At 33.9% G+C, this 17,904-nt stretch overlaps 1 protein-coding gene across 2 annotated transcripts in view; it reads right to left on the bottom strand.

Moving 5' to 3' along the window:
* The window catches only part of ITGA1 (integrin subunit alpha 1), a 158,459-nt gene that overhangs the window by 9,778 nt on the left and 130,777 nt on the right, over positions 1 to 17,904 (bottom strand). For both annotated transcript variants that reach the window (XM_042950183.1, XM_042950174.1), the window contains exons 20-27: positions 16,690 to 16,770; positions 12,262 to 12,338; positions 9,332 to 9,421; positions 7,868 to 7,970; positions 4,360 to 4,473; positions 2,198 to 2,302; positions 1,929 to 2,033; positions 665 to 757 (exon numbers count right to left, since the gene is read on the bottom strand). In XM_042950183.1, the coding sequence (XP_042806117.1) occupies positions 665 to 757; positions 1,929 to 2,033; positions 2,198 to 2,302; positions 4,360 to 4,473; positions 7,868 to 7,970; positions 9,332 to 9,421; positions 12,262 to 12,338; positions 16,690 to 16,770 (768 nt within the window). The remainder of the gene's footprint in view (positions 1 to 664; positions 758 to 1,928; positions 2,034 to 2,197; positions 2,303 to 4,359; positions 4,474 to 7,867; positions 7,971 to 9,331; positions 9,422 to 12,261; positions 12,339 to 16,689; positions 16,771 to 17,904) is intronic.

Below are 17,904 nucleotides of genomic sequence, written 5' to 3' on the forward strand. Positions count from 1 at the left end.
GCTCTTAAATAAAATGTTATGACTCACACTATCCACATGGGATATTTAAACTCTCCCATGAGAAGAGGAGAAATCATGCTTATATATCCACATCTATAATTAGTACTCTGGCCTTATTTTATAATAATACAGTAGGAAAAAAGTCAAACCATTTTATTTTTACCAATGACTAAAGTGTGAATTTGTATGAGGGAATAATATCTCATTTTTGCTTCAGATTTCCCAATGACTAAATGAAGAAAACCTTTAAAAATTTACATTTATTTCTGTACAGTGTACCGTTACTTTCTGTAAAGCATTTTTCAAGTTTGCTCTTCAAATGTCAATTGCATTTTATAATGTTGGTTTTTAAGGAGGTAAATTACAAATGCATCATTTGTTATCAAGGTGAAAGTAAAAACATCAATTTATTGTGATAGTTACTTACAAGCAGTAAAGTCAAACGTGGCATGTTAATTGTAAATATCATGGCTTTTTCCCAGTTTCTTACAAAGAAGACTGAAATCACACTTGAAGCTAATTAAGTATAATTTGAAGCAAAAAGTGTCTGTTACTCAGTGACTAGCTAGTCACTGTTTTAGGGACTATAAGCAATTATAAAACGTTGTGTCACAAAATCCAGAGTGAAATGTATAAGGCTTTCAAAACTTAGAATTGTACTTACCTCTCTTTTTTGATTGCCAGTACTTAAAATCAGTAATGTATTTTCACTCTGAAGGTCTGCCCTTACAGTGAGATTTAAGCTGGAAAAACGTGCCTGAAAAGCAAACAGGATTTATTTTCAATATATTATGCTAATCACAGTGAGAGCTAGTCATGCTTGAGTTAGTGCGATTTTTAAAATTGAGATTTTCCTGAGAGACTAAAAACACTGGTTTTGTTAACATCCAGATGGGAATGGTGGTTTCAAATGATCACCCTCCCCTCCTCTCTGCACTCGAACTGTCACTTAGATCCTTGTTAGAGAATGAAAAATTTTCAAAATCATTTTCTTCAGATTTATCCTTAGCGAAACCAAATCTCAAACCACGCCCCACTTTCATGTAGCTAGCTAGGTATGAAACAGCTATGCTCTGGTAATGAAGTTTATACAGAAGCTTTTTAGGATTAAACGTGAAATTGCCAATACCCAATAGTTTGTGATTTACAAAATAGCAACTTAATATGGTCAAACCTAAAAATGGAAATTTTATATAATTCACCACTTGTAATAGAGACACAAATCACACAAAATACAATGGATTAAGTTTTAAAGTAGTTTGTTGCCAGACAGATTTGACTACTAGGAGCTAAAAAATGTCCTAAATATAAATATATTTATATTTTTATATGTCATATTATATAAATATAATATATACATAAATTACATAAATGTATCAATAAATATAAAATTAATATAAAAATAAATATATATATGTAAGTATATATGTATATATACATAGTACATATAAATGTGTATGCATGTGTGTGTGTGTGTATATATATATATATGTATATATATATATATATGTAAAGTCTGATCTAATACAATGAATCCATAATACATGTTAGATCTATTTGTTGTTAATGGTGTCAAGGATTGTCCCTCTATAATTCCTTGTCCCTTAACTGAATTCTAAAGTAGGAAGATAAATTCAAACTTTAATACTGCATAGGTATTTATTTCTAGATGTGCAAAAAAAAAAATAATAAGAGAGACTGATAAAAGAGTATATATCTGAAAGGGTACCTTTGAGATAACTTAGTTGCTAACAGACAAGGAAAAATGAGACCCAAATCGTTGGTTTAATAGAGCTGGAGCTTGGACTACATTTTAAAAAATATTTCTAGTTCTTTCTACAGAAGCACTCTGCTTTGCACATACTAAGTAACGAACAAATATTTGTTAAAATAATTCAATAATGGCAGAGAACAATGCAATCACTTACTTTTATAAAAGTTGGTTTCCATAAGATAAGTGAAACATTCACTTGGCTCATGTCAGAAGGAATCAAATTACACGTGATTGTAGCAAATTTACATGTGCTGCAGTCCTGTTTAAATGTCCAGAGGTATATATTAGTATCTTTGCCATTTAATAAAAAGATAACACATTAAATATTCTAAAAGATAGTAATTTTTAGATTGATATTGAATTTATTCACTTAAAAAGCATGAGATAAAAGTAGCACTTGTCTTGGTTATCTGAATTTATTACCAGAATTGTGCCTCGTTTGAGATCTTCAGATTTTGATATAATCATTTGCTTCCCAGAGTTGATACCAAGCGGGTCCTGAAGGCTACTGGGTCTGCAGTTTGCATTCTAAGAAATGAAAGTATTTCTTTTATCAGACAATGCCAGATGTCAGAGGGAAAAATGACTTAGTACAATAATGTGAAGAATCTGTGAATGACAGCCATTGTCAGAGATGAAAGATGCATCTTCGTAAATGTGCAATATGGAAGAAGCTATTCTGTAGCAGCCATATACACCCACTCCCAGATAATAATTACGCTAGCATGCTACTTTTGAATTTTGATAGATATCACTGAGGTTGTTTTGGAAACAGAAGGATGTTAGTAGAAAGCACTATTGCATAATTCATACACTCATTAAATTATTTTTTTCATGGGTGGCTCAGTTGGTTGGGTGTCTGACTTCCTTGCCTAGCTCAGGTCATGATCTTGTGGTCTGTGGGTTCGAGCCCTGTGTCGGGCTCCGTGCTGACAGCTCAGAGCCTGGAGCCTGCTTCAGATTCTGTGTTTCCCTGTCTTTCTGCTCTCTCTCTCTCTCTCTCTCTCTCTCTCTCTCTGTCTCAAAAATAAATACACATTAGAAAAAATTTTTAAAAAGTTATTGTTTTCATCAAACATTAGTTTGTAAATTCCCATAATTCAAAGGGAGAAAAGAACTTAAAAACTCTACTGAAAAAAAAAGGGGTTAGCATTTGTTATTCAATATGATGGCTCATATGATGGTTTGTGAAACAAACAAAAAAGAGAGGAACTTTTGTCTGTATTTATGTATCCATCCAATAATATTTTGTGAGTCTCTAAACACCAAGAACAAGACACTTGATCTATGTGGGAGGAAGATGTAAGTAACCTATAAAGGTTAAAATGGCAGGTTTACAAGACAGCTAGTGCTTGGATTGGTTTTCTAGACTTGCTCTAATAAAGCTCTTGCTCATCAAGACTCTCTACATCCTTGATAAAAGGTAGTAAGGATAAAGGTTCATAAGTAATAGGAAAGGTACAATGTTAATTTTTCCACATGCTCACAAATCTTCTTTTTTTGGGATTAGAGAGAAATGGTAGAGCTTTAATTTTTCCTTGCTTATAGGAAAGCATTTAAATATTATAATCCAACTATCACTATTGCTATTTTTTTATTTCTGAGAACCATTTAACTTAAATCTCTGAAAAGAAGACAGATTGTCAAATGTTGAAAATATGCATGCATTACTTGAATATTTATTACAATTTTCTATGTCTTAGAGACTGAACCATAACAATTTACCGCATTGACTCATTCAAAGCTATAGGTACAAAGTGGGTGTGATATTGCTACTGTTTGGGATAAGTGAGTAAATAGTACTGTGCTGTTTTATGTGCAGCTGTGTGTGTTCTTAGGAGCAATCAAGAAGTCTTCTTACAAAGCTGTTTGATCACCTCAAACAAATTAAAGCTATAACAATATAACACACTTTTTAAGGCACAAGTCAACAAGTAGTTATCTAAAATCTACTCTGGTGGATATGATTTCAAAAACATATGCCCAAGTCCTAGCACCTGGAACCTGTGAATGTGACCTTGTTTGGAAACAGGGTCCTTGCAGATGTAATTAAAGGTCTCCAGATGAGGTCATTCTGGATTTAGGATGGGCTCTAAGTCCACTGATGAGTGTGTAATGAGAGACACAAGAGGTGAAAGCACAGGAACACGAGGAAGACAGGCATGTGAGGACAGAGGCAGGGATTGCACTTATGCCACCACCAGCTAATGCATGCTCAGTGGTGACAGCAGCCACCAGAAGCTGGGAGAGAGGCACGGAACAGATTCTCCCTCTGAGCCTCCAGGGGGAACGAACATTGTTGACACCTTGATTTTAGACACTGGCCTCCAGAACTGTGCGAAAATAAATTTCTGTTGTTTCTAGCCACCCAATTGGGGTAATTTGTTACCACAGCAGTTGTAGGAAACTAGCATACCTACTAAGTAGTCAGTGGAAGTCATTATTATTATTTAAAATTTTCTAAATGCTTCTCCATGTTACTTTGTTAAATTCTTTATCAGAAATGGCATGCAAAACAAAAGGCTTTAAATACATACTGAAAAGGATAACAATAATGATGTAATTCCAAGGCACACATGACTTACATTAGAAGATGACCATCCACTTGGGTATAGCACAGGATAACCGTCTGATGTCAAGTTGGGAAATGAAATTGACAGCTTAAGTTCTGGCATCGGGAAATGTCCACTTTTTCTAATCTACAGGAAAAAAAAATAGAAAGGTAATCCTCTCTTCCTCTTCCAATAGCACCCTTTCTGTATTATGCAGAATGCCTGTTCTTAATTGATGAATTAAATTGTGAAATATTTTGAACCCGAAAGTGAATTCAGACAGTTGATGGCACTGGACAGAGAACTGAAATAACTAAGCAAAAAATAGGGATGTTCAATAGTGGCCATATGTATCAGCTACAAATATATATTGTTCCTTCATGCTCCCGCTCCCACTCCCAAAATAGGACTGGGATTAAGGAAATTCAGAATTAATTTTTTTGTCAATTTACCATGCTTATCATCTTTTTGGACATACTAGTTAGTCTTTTGGAGGTGGGAAGGAAGGAGAACATTTATTTACTCGATCGACTCAGAACAAGAGAGCATATTTTGTTTGCTTCAATGTGCTTGCCATAATTTCCTAAGACCACAAATCATCCCTCAGCCCAGCTACATGGGATCTGTCACCACTGCACAGGCAAACCAGATATGCACCTGCTTCCTTGCATAACTGTATCCCCAGCTATGGCTACTGGGTCAATAACAATCGATAATCTGGTTGGATGAGAGTCACATTGCCTCTCCTCTCAATGCCCATCTATTCTTATCCATTAAGCTGAAATTCAAACTTACTATCACAGCATGCCACCAAAGGTGAGTGTAGCCCATAGAGAGGGATGCTCAAAGTTGGGCAGGATGAGGTTCAGCAGGAACCTGAATTTACTGTTCAAAAGTCCTCACAGGTAGAAGAGGTGCAATCGAATTGGAGCAACCAGGTGCTATAGCCCTCTCTTCTTCCACTCAAGCATAATTTCCAGGATCTATACCTTCTTCACAGGCTTCCAGGGCCAAATCCTTACGGGAGTAGGAAGCTTCTTAATCTACAGATGCCAGGAAATCCAACTGATCTACCTAACTGAAACTTCTGGACTGAGAGCTACACAGATCTGAAACAATTCCCTGTGGTTGCCAAATCTAAATGCATCCCTTAATCTTGGAATTCTAGAAATTCCTGACCAGCAGTGCCTGGCTTCTTAACCATGCTCTTTGACACTTGCCTTCTTATTGTAATATGCCCTGAACTTCCCTGCCATGGCCTCCCAGTCTAATTCCATCTGTTTTCTTCCAAAATGTAAAAAAAAAATCATGTAATTTGAAATTAACATTCATTTTCTCTGATTAAAAACAAAGTTCTTTACAGAAATATTGGAAAATATTGAAAATAAACAGAAGTTTCCTACAGTTGTACTACATTGGTGACATTTTAGTGTGCAATTTACCTATCATTTACATTTATGCATATATTATAAAATTTGTATCATATAAAATATAAAATTTGGCATCTCACTTGTAAAATGTATTGTCATGGTATTTTCCTATAAACTTAAAGAATATTTAAGAATATGACTTTCATTAGCTGCTTAATAATAATCACAGTATCAATATTTATTTATGTTAAACATTTATTTATATTCCGGGCACTGCTTGCATTGTTGCCTTTAACCCTTTAACAGCCCTATGAGGTAGATTCTCTTATTACCCCTATTTTACCTATGAGGAAACAAGGTTAGAATGAGAATAAAGAACTTCCATGATCACAGAGCTTATAGATAGCAGAATCAAGATTTCTTTAACCTAAAGTATGCCCTCTGTGGGGCATCTGGGTGGCTCAGTTGATGGAGCATCCAACTCCTGATTTCACTCAGGTCATGATTCCAGGGTCCTGGGATGGCACCATGTGTTAGGTGTGGGGCCTTCTTAACATTCTTTCTCTCTCTCTCTCTCTCTCTCTCTGTCTGCCTCTCTCCCCTGCTTATATGCTCTCTCTCTCTCTAAAATAAAAAAATTAAATTAAATTGGCCCTCTGAACTATTATTAATAGCTGTCTCTCCATTGAATAACTATATGATAATTTATTTAAGCAATTTCATGTGGTTAAGCTTTTAGATTGTGCCCAGGTTTCAATTTTTAAACTACTATAAATGACACTGATAAGAGTATCTCCCAGGGGTGCTTGGCTGGTTCAGTCAGAAGAGCATGTGACTCTTGATCTGGGGTTGTGAGCTTGAGCCCCATGTTGGGTGTAGACACTACTTAAAAATAAATAAATAAACTAAAAAAAAAAGAATATCTCTGAGAATAAATCTTTCTATCACCAATAATTTCCTATAGTAAATTTGTAGCAGTAAATTCACTGGCTCTCACCTAAGAAAATGTTCACATTATTTTTTATTCCATTACTCCAATTTTAGATTTTATTCCAGAAAAAATAATCAGACATACAAAAGATTATGCTCAAGGATATTCTTAACAATGTTATTTCTATCAACATTATTTACAATAGTTTGAGAGTACATGTTTCAAGTTTGGTCCCTAATAAGTAACAACATATGAAGATCTATAATATTAAAAATTCCTCTCTTTTTTCTCTCCTTCCTTGTGTTTTGCTGAATTCTTTAATCTGGGAATAGCAAATGGAGTTAGAAGAACTTGGCAGCCTAAATTTCAAAGATTTATCTCAGTAATGAAGTGACTGGCATTCATGCTAATTTCTAGAGCATGGCTTGTCATAGGAATTTCAGCAAAGAGCACAGATAAAAACAATGGAACGCATCTTGAGAGTATACAATTATTTCACTTTGTAAGAGAACTTCCTTTCTCACTGGAAAGAGATTGAGACCATTTTCACCTATAATAACATTGCATTATTCATACTTCTGAATATATATTTAAATTCATCATTTGAATTGGACCCTCTTTTACTTGAATAACATACTTGAGTCTGTGTCTGTAAGTAGGCATTACCTAAAATGCAAGTCTGGCTCAATTCCGTAATTGTTTGCTATAGTGGTTAGGAAAGTTCATTATGATGAATTCAAAGAGAAAAATAAATGTAACAGAACACATCACTTAAGGATGTGGTACGAGGAACATATGAAAGGTAGCAATGAGCTGAAGGAGATACATATTTATTTGTTGAGTAAAGGAAAATATTACCAAGACATCTGAAGTAATCAATTTTCTGAAATAGTCATAATTATTTTTTAAAGTGTTTTTTTCATTCACACTTGCAATGCAAATAAAGTCTACAGGTTTATAGGTAGTATCTCTTTGGTTTTAGAAGTTTATTTTTTCTAGGAAGTCATCTAACTGTGTCTTAGGAGGAAATTAGAAATTTAGATTTTTAAAATTGCTTCAAAGTATAATTATCAATAATTATTTAAATAAAATTACTTCAAAATAGTGAAATTACAAAAAGATATTCTGGAATATAGGGATTAACTGTTGAATCAGCAGGTTTCTATGTGTCTGTTAATACTTTAATTTATAAATTTACAAATTATTCCTTTACTATACTAATTTAGAGGTAATTTCTTACCAAGTAGAAGACATTAATTTCATTTCCAATGTCCTCAGTAGAATTAATAACTTCAGGGACTGTCTCATTGGCCGCAATTGAAATATGGTATTCACTCGCAGAGCTGAGAATTAATTGAAAGAAGAAAAACAAAACACAACAAAGCTTAACTTTTATTTGACCTCATTCTTTTTCTTTATACTAGGTAATCCCACAAAAAGTACTTGTAGAAATTTCAAATTGGAGGCAAAATCTTCTACTCTGAAACCTAAAATTAAATCTTTGAGGAGGATGAGAAAGACTATATAATTTCACTCAATAATCACTAATGTTTATTTGGTCTTAAAATGCTAAAATATATACAGTTTTTAAACTGAAAGTTTCATTGTTACCAAGTATAAAGTTTCCACTAATTCACTAATATCATTTACATTTAGTGAATAATGAGACTAAAAGTTGGTATTTTTCATAGTGCTGAAATTTAAATAGATTTAAAAAATTGTTAACCTTTTCACATTAAGGTCCTATATTACTGCCAAACTTAAAAATTCAATCTTTTCCATAAAATTCTCCATGTTCTTTGGATGAACTTGGTGGAATTTAGTATAATAAAATAAAACAAATAGGTATTTGCCAAAATTCTATTTTAATAAAATGAAAAATTCTTGGAAAATCATTGTACCAGGAGAAGTGGTAACAGCAAGATAGAAAACAGCAAATAGAATTTGGAGGCTAAGTAATATACACAAAATTTATGTGTATATCCTATAATCCTCACATTTTTGTTGTTATCAGAAAAAGCAAAGTGCCATAGAAAATAAATTAATAAAATGATCAGAATTTCACACTAAACTGTGAAAGTATAAGAATCATATACTTACACTTTCTGTATACATTGCACATATTTATTTAACAGGAGCTTGGAGTCTTGCTTAAGCAAGAGAAATTATAGTGGGAAATTTTGCCAATACGATTTGTGTTTGGATAGATCAGAAGTTTTTAGGGGAAAGGACAGTTTAGAATAATGCAAGAAATAAACAGCTCTTGTCAATGAGAAATGATTTAATCTTGTGTGTCCAGAATGAGCAGGCTGACTAGATCCCTCACAATGAGAAACGATGGTCAAGAAACATGCTGGTGCCCTCTAAGAACAGTGCCATTTGTGGCATACTTCTAGATCTGCAGCTTGCGTTTATGACAGAAGACTGGACTACTAATGTAATCCAGGATCATTAGCACCTCACATTTAAAATTATTTAGTAGGCTTGGCCTCTGACTTTTAAGTGCAGGAGAATTACCCGGAGGGCTTGTTTGACACAGATTTCTGGGCCCCAGAGTTTCTGATTCAGTGGATTGGGGTGGGGCTAAGAATCTGCCTTTCTAACAAGTTTCCAGGTGCTTCTGATGCCCTTGGCCAGAGACCACACTTTGAGAACCATTGGGTTTGTAGACTGACATCAACATAAAAATGCAGTTTCCTCCTACCTGTAAAACTGAAGTCCAACTTCATATTTTACTGGGATAGAAATATTAACTTCATTATCAAAAAGGGCTTCAGGAGGCTCTTCACTGTCACTAGGAAATACACAGCACATTTGGACAAATCATTAAACCATTGACTATTTAGAGACATTTCTGAGCATTTGAAAGGGAAGTTTATTTTGGCAACTAAATAAAAGGACAAACAGGTAGAATTCTTAAAAAATTTTTTTTAATGTTTATTCATTTTTTAGAGACAGGAAGAGACAGAGTGCAAGTGGGGGAGGGTCAGGAGAAAGGGAGACACAGAATCTGAAGCAGGCTCCAGGCTCTGATCTGTCAGCACAGAGCCCGACGTGGGGCTTGAACTCACGGACCGTGAGATCATGACCTGAGCCGAAGTCGGACGCTTAACCGACTGAGCCACCCAGGTGCCCCAAGGATAGAATTCTTGTTTCTGTTGTTGTTGTCATTTTTAAACCAGGGTGGGGAGGGGGGTGGGTATTATTAAATTTCCTAAGCTGATTCTGAGCTGCAGCTTGGGTTGAAAACTACACCAATTTAGTCCAAGGTTTCTCAAACTTCTTTAGAAGGATTATGATAAATATCCTTGGGTCAATTGTTAAATACACAGATTATTGGGTTTCTCTTCTTGAAATACAGATTTAGTAGATCTGAGTTGGGGCCTAGGAATTTGTGTTTTTAACACAAATCATACAAGTGATTCTTATTTATTCTTTATAGACAAGGACCTCACCAAAAGACTCAACTAGGGTCACATAGTGGAGAGTGAATATAAAATCTTTGATCTTCTTGTTTTAATAGTCTTTCTGTGCTTATTGCTTGATGCTTATGTTATTTGTTAAGAATATATTTATTCCCTTGATTTAAGTTGTCATTTCAATTATGTATTATGTAAACACATATGTATGTTTATACATACATATGCGTATCTCATACTCCCCTGTATTAAAAAAAAAAACACATGTGAGGTATGTAACAGTTACCAACACTGGCTCTGGGGCCAGAGTGCATGGGATTGTTCTTGAACATTAACACACTTTAATCTCTCTTTGCCAAGGTTTCTTAATCTATAAAACAGGGATTTATCAATAAATAAATGATTATAATAAGTGCCAAGTGCTTAACATTGTGCCTAGATGTAAAAAATATCTAATGAGAGTTAGATTTCATTATTTTTATCACATACCCCCTCCACCGAGTGACCAAGCACCTAGCATCTGGTCCCACAGAATGGACAACGAGGACATTTTAATGGCTCTGCTATTCCCAAGTGTATTAAGTGGCTTTGTGCGAGCTAAAGGGCAGTGAAGGCAGCACCTTGCTTTGGGTAATAGATATTTATGTGACTGGGCTTTTGCTATGGATGGTCTCCTCTTCTCCCACCTGTTCCCTGCTGCAGCTAAATTAATCTTCCTAAGAAACAGCTCTGTATATATGACTTCACCCCTCAAAAACTTTTCTGGCTTCTTAGGACTTGCTCAGTTAAGAAAAAATGCCTCATCCTGACATTTCAATACATTTCAACACACATTACCACAACATGGTAAAATGCACACCTTCTGTTTATCTTCTGTTACTCCTTTATGTATTCTCTATATGTGAGCTACAATGGATTATCTAGTATTCCACCAGTAGATCTAGTGGTTCATCTTTGCGTTTTTGCTCAAGCTCTATATTTTGTCTAAAATGCTCTACCTAATTCTATTTACCAACCTCTCTGTGAATTGCTACCCACACTTTAAGGTCTTTCTCAATTACAATCGTCTTGATAAAGTTTTCTTGGGGTCTCATTGCCCAGTAGATATAATTTCAACCTCTGTTTAAAGTTTCTGATACATGGTTTACATTTTTCAAATGAATTTTCCTTGTTCTACCCTATATTATAATAATTTATATACTAGTCTCAGTGCCCTGCTATAATTTTCACCCTATGAGGAGGTTCATGCCCATATTAATTTTTATATTCCCTATTGTGGACTAATTTAATACCTTGTCCATACATGTCAAATAAATATTTGTTGAGTTAAACTGAGCATACAGAATTCATTTACACATTATTTTCTCACTTATTCATTCACTCTATATTAATTCAGTATGAGGGATCATGCTAGTTACTGGGGAGTAAAGCAACAAAAGATAGAACTTTATCTCAAGTTTACGGTCCAGTGGATGATTACACTTAGAAGAAAGTTAAGACACTATTTCAATTTCCTCATGAGCCTTTCATTTTTAGTCTGGGTATTCTATGATATCTTTCAGAAGCTCTGACTTCTTTGTATAAAATATATTAAACTACAAAAAGGTATCATAAAACTTTAAGTCTAGGTGTGCCTGGGTGATTCAGTCCGTTAAACGTCTGATTCTTGATTTCAGTTCAGGTCATGATCTGATGGTTTGTAGGATCAAGCCCTGTGTCGGGCTCCAAGCTGACAGCATGGAGCCTGCTTGGGATTCTCTCTCTCCCTCTTCCTCTGCCCCTTCCCCATTCATGTGCTCTCTCTCTAAACAAATAAAATAAACTTAAAAAAAAAAAAGAGCCTTTAAGGACATCTAACGATTCAGTTGACTCTATGGGCTGCCAGTAAAAATTAAATTAGCAATCCTGTAAACTTATAAATAAATTTAAATGAAATTTGGCAGATATAAGTAATGTATGATTACAATATGTTTTACAGCTCCTAGACCAATGGCTTAATCTAGTTAGGTGTATTAGTTCCATTAAATAAAAATTTCTTTATTTTTAATTATTCATAAGGATGTTTTTGTTAACTAAAGGGGTTCATTGCCTTCTACTTTTACTGATCCTCATAAAAGTTGTAAGTTCCAGTGAATCTATAAAGTAAAATATTCTAAATACATGGAAGAAATTATATACTTATAACACATACAGTCATGCATACATATCAACCAACCTTGTTGCACTTAAATGAATGGTCACATTTTCCATGAGATAAGATGTGTTAAACTGAAATAATATTTTGAAAGTAACCTATGAAATAAAAATATTTTTAGTTTAGTAGCAGATAAAGAAGTAGAATGTTTACATTGATTAAAATGTTTAATTACATTAATGATATTACTTAGGCTCAAATTATAAAGTTATTTACAAAATCATACCTTATAAAATAAAACCTCATCACATCTCAAAAATTGAACAAGATATACATGTACTTTTAAACTTTGATTTTAAAGCTCTTTTAATCAATTTAGGCTCATTCAAAGAAGGGATGACTAGAATTCAGGTGTCATGAGATTTGTATGGTTGTACCATATATGTGTGGAGTTTTCTTCTGTATTTTCTTCTCTCACATATATTTTGAGCTACATTAAAAAACATTTTTTTAAAGAATCTTCAGCTCTGCTGTTTTCTTCTTGCTTTGAAGTAGCAATCATAATTCCAATAGAAGCTTTATTGGGTGGGCTTGAACTACAATACTTTACAAAGGGTCAAACTGCCAGAGTCTCTCAGTGAGCTCCTTTTTGTTCTGTTTTTCCTTAGCTCCCTGACTGGTGTGCACATATAAGTCTTGGAATTTTTGATGAGTCTTCAGAACTAGGAAAGATGCTAGCAGAAAAGTAAGGCTAAAGAAGGTGCCCATTCCATTTTGACCTGATACTGAAATGCTTAAACTATAAATATAGATTTTGAAATCAAAGTATATTCTAAGTGCAAAGCTCATGCAAAAATTACTTGAAAATTATCTTCCCATTTCTCTATTGATGGCATGAGAAACTTTGATTTGAGCTTTTAGCAAGGAATTTCTAAAGAAAGAAAAAAAATGCTTGAGAAATAATTAAGATTGCAATCAATATCTCTAAATGGCTGAAATGTAACATTTTTCTTTCTATGTCATTATTCTTTAAGAAATGGAAATAATTCTATGGTTAATTAAAGTGGTCAGGGGAAAGTGTAGACATGAGTCGACATTCACTATTTCCATGTAAAAATGGAAATTATGGGTGTACTTTTTCAAATATGATATATGCTTTATGGATTGATAGGGAAGAAATGCAATTTCACAGTAAATTTTATTTGGGATAGTGAAGAAATAGATTCCAAAAGTAAACTGGCACATCTAGTTAGTTTCATAGCTAAACTGATTCAATGATAATTACAGTCATTTGTAGTTTCTTCAATCACCAGTAGCTATGCCACATGTGTCAAGGGAAAAGGCCTTTCATAATTCTCATTTGCAAAAGAAAAGCTAAGTGACTTCGTTATATATGTGCCATTTCCAGATGTCCAACTCCGTTTATCAACTTCTTAGGATGTGTGATGAAGATGACAAAGATCTGTTTTGAAGTCTTATATTACAAAATATTATAATGTAAAGAAGCTGAAATAAGTATTTGGGATAGTATTTCTCTCTCCCTTTTTTAAGACTAAGTTATGTAAGTAAAGTATCTTCTTATCTCAATCACTTTGACTAAATATTTCCCTCATTAACTCCATATGAATAGAGGAGGAAATATTCATACTGAAAAGCAACTTTCAATGAAAATATATGCAAATATGTTGTTTATCATTAAATGAAATAATTATTCTCTGTTTTTCATGGAAATGAATATGGTCTTTAAAAAGACATGAAAGCACTCCCCTCACTTGTGTTCAACTACTACTGTAGGTTCTAGCCAGGGCATTTAGGTAAGAAAAAAAAGAGTGCTTCTATTTGCAGATGACATGATCTTGTATATAGAATATCCTATGGAATCCTCTAAAGAACTATTAGAACTAATAAATAATTTCAGCAAGATTTCAGGATAAAAGATTAGTATTTAAAAATCATTCATATTTCTATACATTAGCAATAAATAATCTGAAGACAAATTTAAGAAAAGAATTTCATCCAAAACAGCATTAAAAAGAATAAAATGCTTAGAATATATATTTAACAAAGGAAGTGCAAAAGTTGTATTCTGAAAAATAGAAAGCATTTTTGAAAATAATTAAATATCTAAATAAATAGAAAGACATCCCATGGTAATGGATCAAAGACTTAGTATTTTTAAGATGGCAATACTTCCCAAATTGATACACAGATTCAATGTAATTCCTATCAAACTCCTAGCTGGCTTTTTTTTTTTTTTTTGTAGAAAATGACAAGCTGACCCTCAATTCCAAATGAAAATACAGGGGACTGGAAGAGCAAAACAATTTTGAAAAAGAGAACATAGCTAAAAGACTTACATTTTCAGGTTTCAAAACTTACCAAGAAGTTATAGTAATAAAAACAGTGTGCACTAACAAGGGTGCCTAGGTGGGGTGCCTCAGTCAGTTAAGCGTCTGACTCTTGATTTTGGCTCAGGTGGTGATCTCATGGTCAGTTGTGAGAACCAGCCTCCCATCAGGCTCTGTGCTGAGCTTAAAGCCTGCTTGGCATTCTCTGTCTCCCTCTCTCTCTGCCCCTCCCCCACTCACACACACATGCACATGCTCTCTCTCTCTTTCTCTCTCTCAAAATAAATAAATAAACATTCAAAAACAAAACAAAATGGGGCACTTGGGTGGCTCAGTCAGTTGAGCGTCCAGCTCTTGATTTCGGCTCAGGTCAAGATCTCACGGTACGTGAGTTTGAGCCCTGCGTCAGGCTGACAGCACAGAGCCTGCTTGGGATTCTCTCTCTCCCTCTCTCTACCCCTCCCCTGCTGAGGCTCTTTCTCTCAAAATAAAAATAAATAAATAAATAAATAAATAAATAAATAAATAAATAAAAAACAAAACATGTGTACTGACATAAAGATAGACATATAGATCAATGAATACAATTGAGTCAAAAAATAAACAGACTTTCAATAAAAGTGCCAAGACAATGGGGGAATGAATAACCTTTTCAACAGATGGTGTGGGGCAACTTAATACACACACACAAAAAATGAAGTTGGACTCTTTCTTTCTTACATCATACACAGAATTTCATCAAAATGGATCATAGACCAAAATGTAAGAGCTAAAAGTATACAGCTCCTGGAAAGAAACATAGGAGTAAATCTTTTGATCTTGGGTTAGCAAAGCACAAGTGACAAAAGAATAAATACATTAATTGGACTTCATCAAGGTTAAAAACTGCTGTGTTTCAAAAGACATCATCAAGAAAGTGAAAAGACAACAGAATGGGAGAAAATATTTACAAATCATATATCTGATAAGTGACTTGAATGCAGAATACATGAAGAGCTCTTATAACTCAGTAATAAAAAAAGACATCCCAATTGAAATATAAGTAAAGGATCTGAATAGATATCTGTCCAAAGAAGATATATGCACAGTCAGTAAGCACATGAAAAGATGCTCAACATCATTAGCCATTAAGGAAATGCAGATCAAAACGACAATGAGATACTACTTCACACCCACTAGGAGGGCTATAGTTAAAAAGATAGGCGATAACAATGTTGAGAAACACATACATCGCTGATAGGAATGAAAAATGGTGCAGTCACTTTGGAAAACAGTTTTCCAGTTTCTCAAAATGTTACATGTAATTATCATATAACCCAGGAATTCCACCCAAAGAGAACTGAAAAACTTATGTCCACACCACAACCTGTGCACAAATATTCATAGTATTATTCATAGTAGCCAAAAAGTAGAAACAAATGCCCATCACCTGATAGATGACTAAATAAAATAGGATACATCCACAAAATGGAATATTATTTGGAAATGAAAAGGAACTACTGATACATGGATGAGCTTTGAAAACATCATGCTAAGTGAAAAAAGCCAGTCACAAATGACCACAGAATATATGATTCTATTTATAAGAAATGTCCAGGACAGACAAATCCATAAAGAAAGTAGGTTAGTGGTTGCCTGAGGTTGGGGGAAGGACTGGAGGAGAAAAAAGACAAGTAATTGGTAAGGTGTACAGAGTTTCTTTTGGAGATGTGAAAATGTTTTAACATTGATTGTGGTGATGGCTGTACAATTCACTATCCGGTGAATATATAAAAAAACACTGAATTGTACACTTGAATGAGTGAATTTTATGGTACATGAATTATATCTCAGTGAGGATATTATTAAAAAAGAGAGAGAAATGAAAAAAAAATTCTATACAAAGTTCTAAACCAACCTGTTTGAAAGATTCGTTTTTTCTACAGGCCAGAAAAGCCTACTACTATCAGATAAATTATTAAGTATAAATGTTTAATTTGGTTTTAATATTTGAGTTTGACTCATGCCATAATTGACTTTTGATTCCAATATCTCAATATTGTGAACACAAACTTCTCATCTATATCAGGCTAAAATACCATTAGAGGGATTTATATATTTAACTTTGAACACGGTATTTTTCATATCAAATTGCCACATGTATGTTTTATAATCTGCTTACCTCTTCTTCTCTTCTCAGGAAGGGATATCTAATTTTACATGTGAGATTATGATTGGATTCACAACTGTCTTTTTGGATAGCCTTGGAAGAAAGAGTAAACAGAATTAGAGCAGACACACAGGTGAAATACTGGAACTTGGTTTTCTAGAATTTTTTCCAGGTATGCCTTGGATTCTGCCTTGCTAAGATCTGTCCCTCAATTTAGTTGGGAGAGTCACATTATTCTGTGATCACCTGTCTCACCATCCATGGAAAATCTGAAAACATCATGTAAGTTAAGGGAAACTGAGGGACAATCCACATCACATCTTATCCTGTCTAGACTTTCCAATGTAAAATGGAGGTACTAACAGCATGTACTGCACAGGTGATTAAATAATCCACACATATTACTCGGCCACATGGAAGCCCACAGTGAATACCTATCATAAGAAGAGTTCAGTGAAGTGGTAAGACCATGAGCTCTGATGTCAGACCCCCAGAATTTAAATTCTGACTCCATCACTGTTAGCTTTCTCCTTGCCAAGACTCCTCACTTCTCTGAGCCTGATTTTCTGTCAGGTGAGGCTAGTGATACTCTATTTCATCAAATCGAAAATGCCACTGAGACTCACCATTATTTTGTGTACCAATAAGAAGGAAAAATAATGCTGCCAGCTAAATAAACATATCAACTGTAAAATGCAGTTATAGAAAGGTTAAAACATGACAGAAAGAGATTTTATTAGAATCTCTATAGTACAATAATACCTATTTGCTTAATGAGAATTGAATAAGTGGGACCCTGAGAACAGTGTCTGGAATATAATATGACTCAAGAAAAGACTGTCATTATTATTATTATTGTTGTTACTGTTAAAAGATGTAGAGGCCTCTCTACCGAGGCCATGAAGTCAGTTGAAGAGAATACTGGCAATAATTTTTAATATAGTCCCCTTTCCAGAAAAAAATTCAGTGGTAATATTTTCCCAGTATCACTTTGCACATTTGGATTTATAATTAACATTCTTGACTGAATCTAAAATATGTGGTAGTAATGAAGGGCATATTTTTAAGCTCTGTTAGTCATCATGTCCTTAAATGATATCCTAATAAATGGAGAGACATATCAGTGAAAGTCTGAATTTACAGAAATTAGACAATGGAGTTTTAATATTATATTAATAAGGGTACTGGTTTTTAATATGAATCACATATATTACTAATTCGTACATA

This window comes from Panthera leo, chromosome A1, assembly GCF_018350215.1.
Source record: "Panthera leo isolate Ple1 chromosome A1, P.leo_Ple1_pat1.1, whole genome shotgun sequence".
Lineage (NCBI taxonomy): Eukaryota > Metazoa > Chordata > Mammalia > Carnivora > Felidae > Panthera > Panthera leo.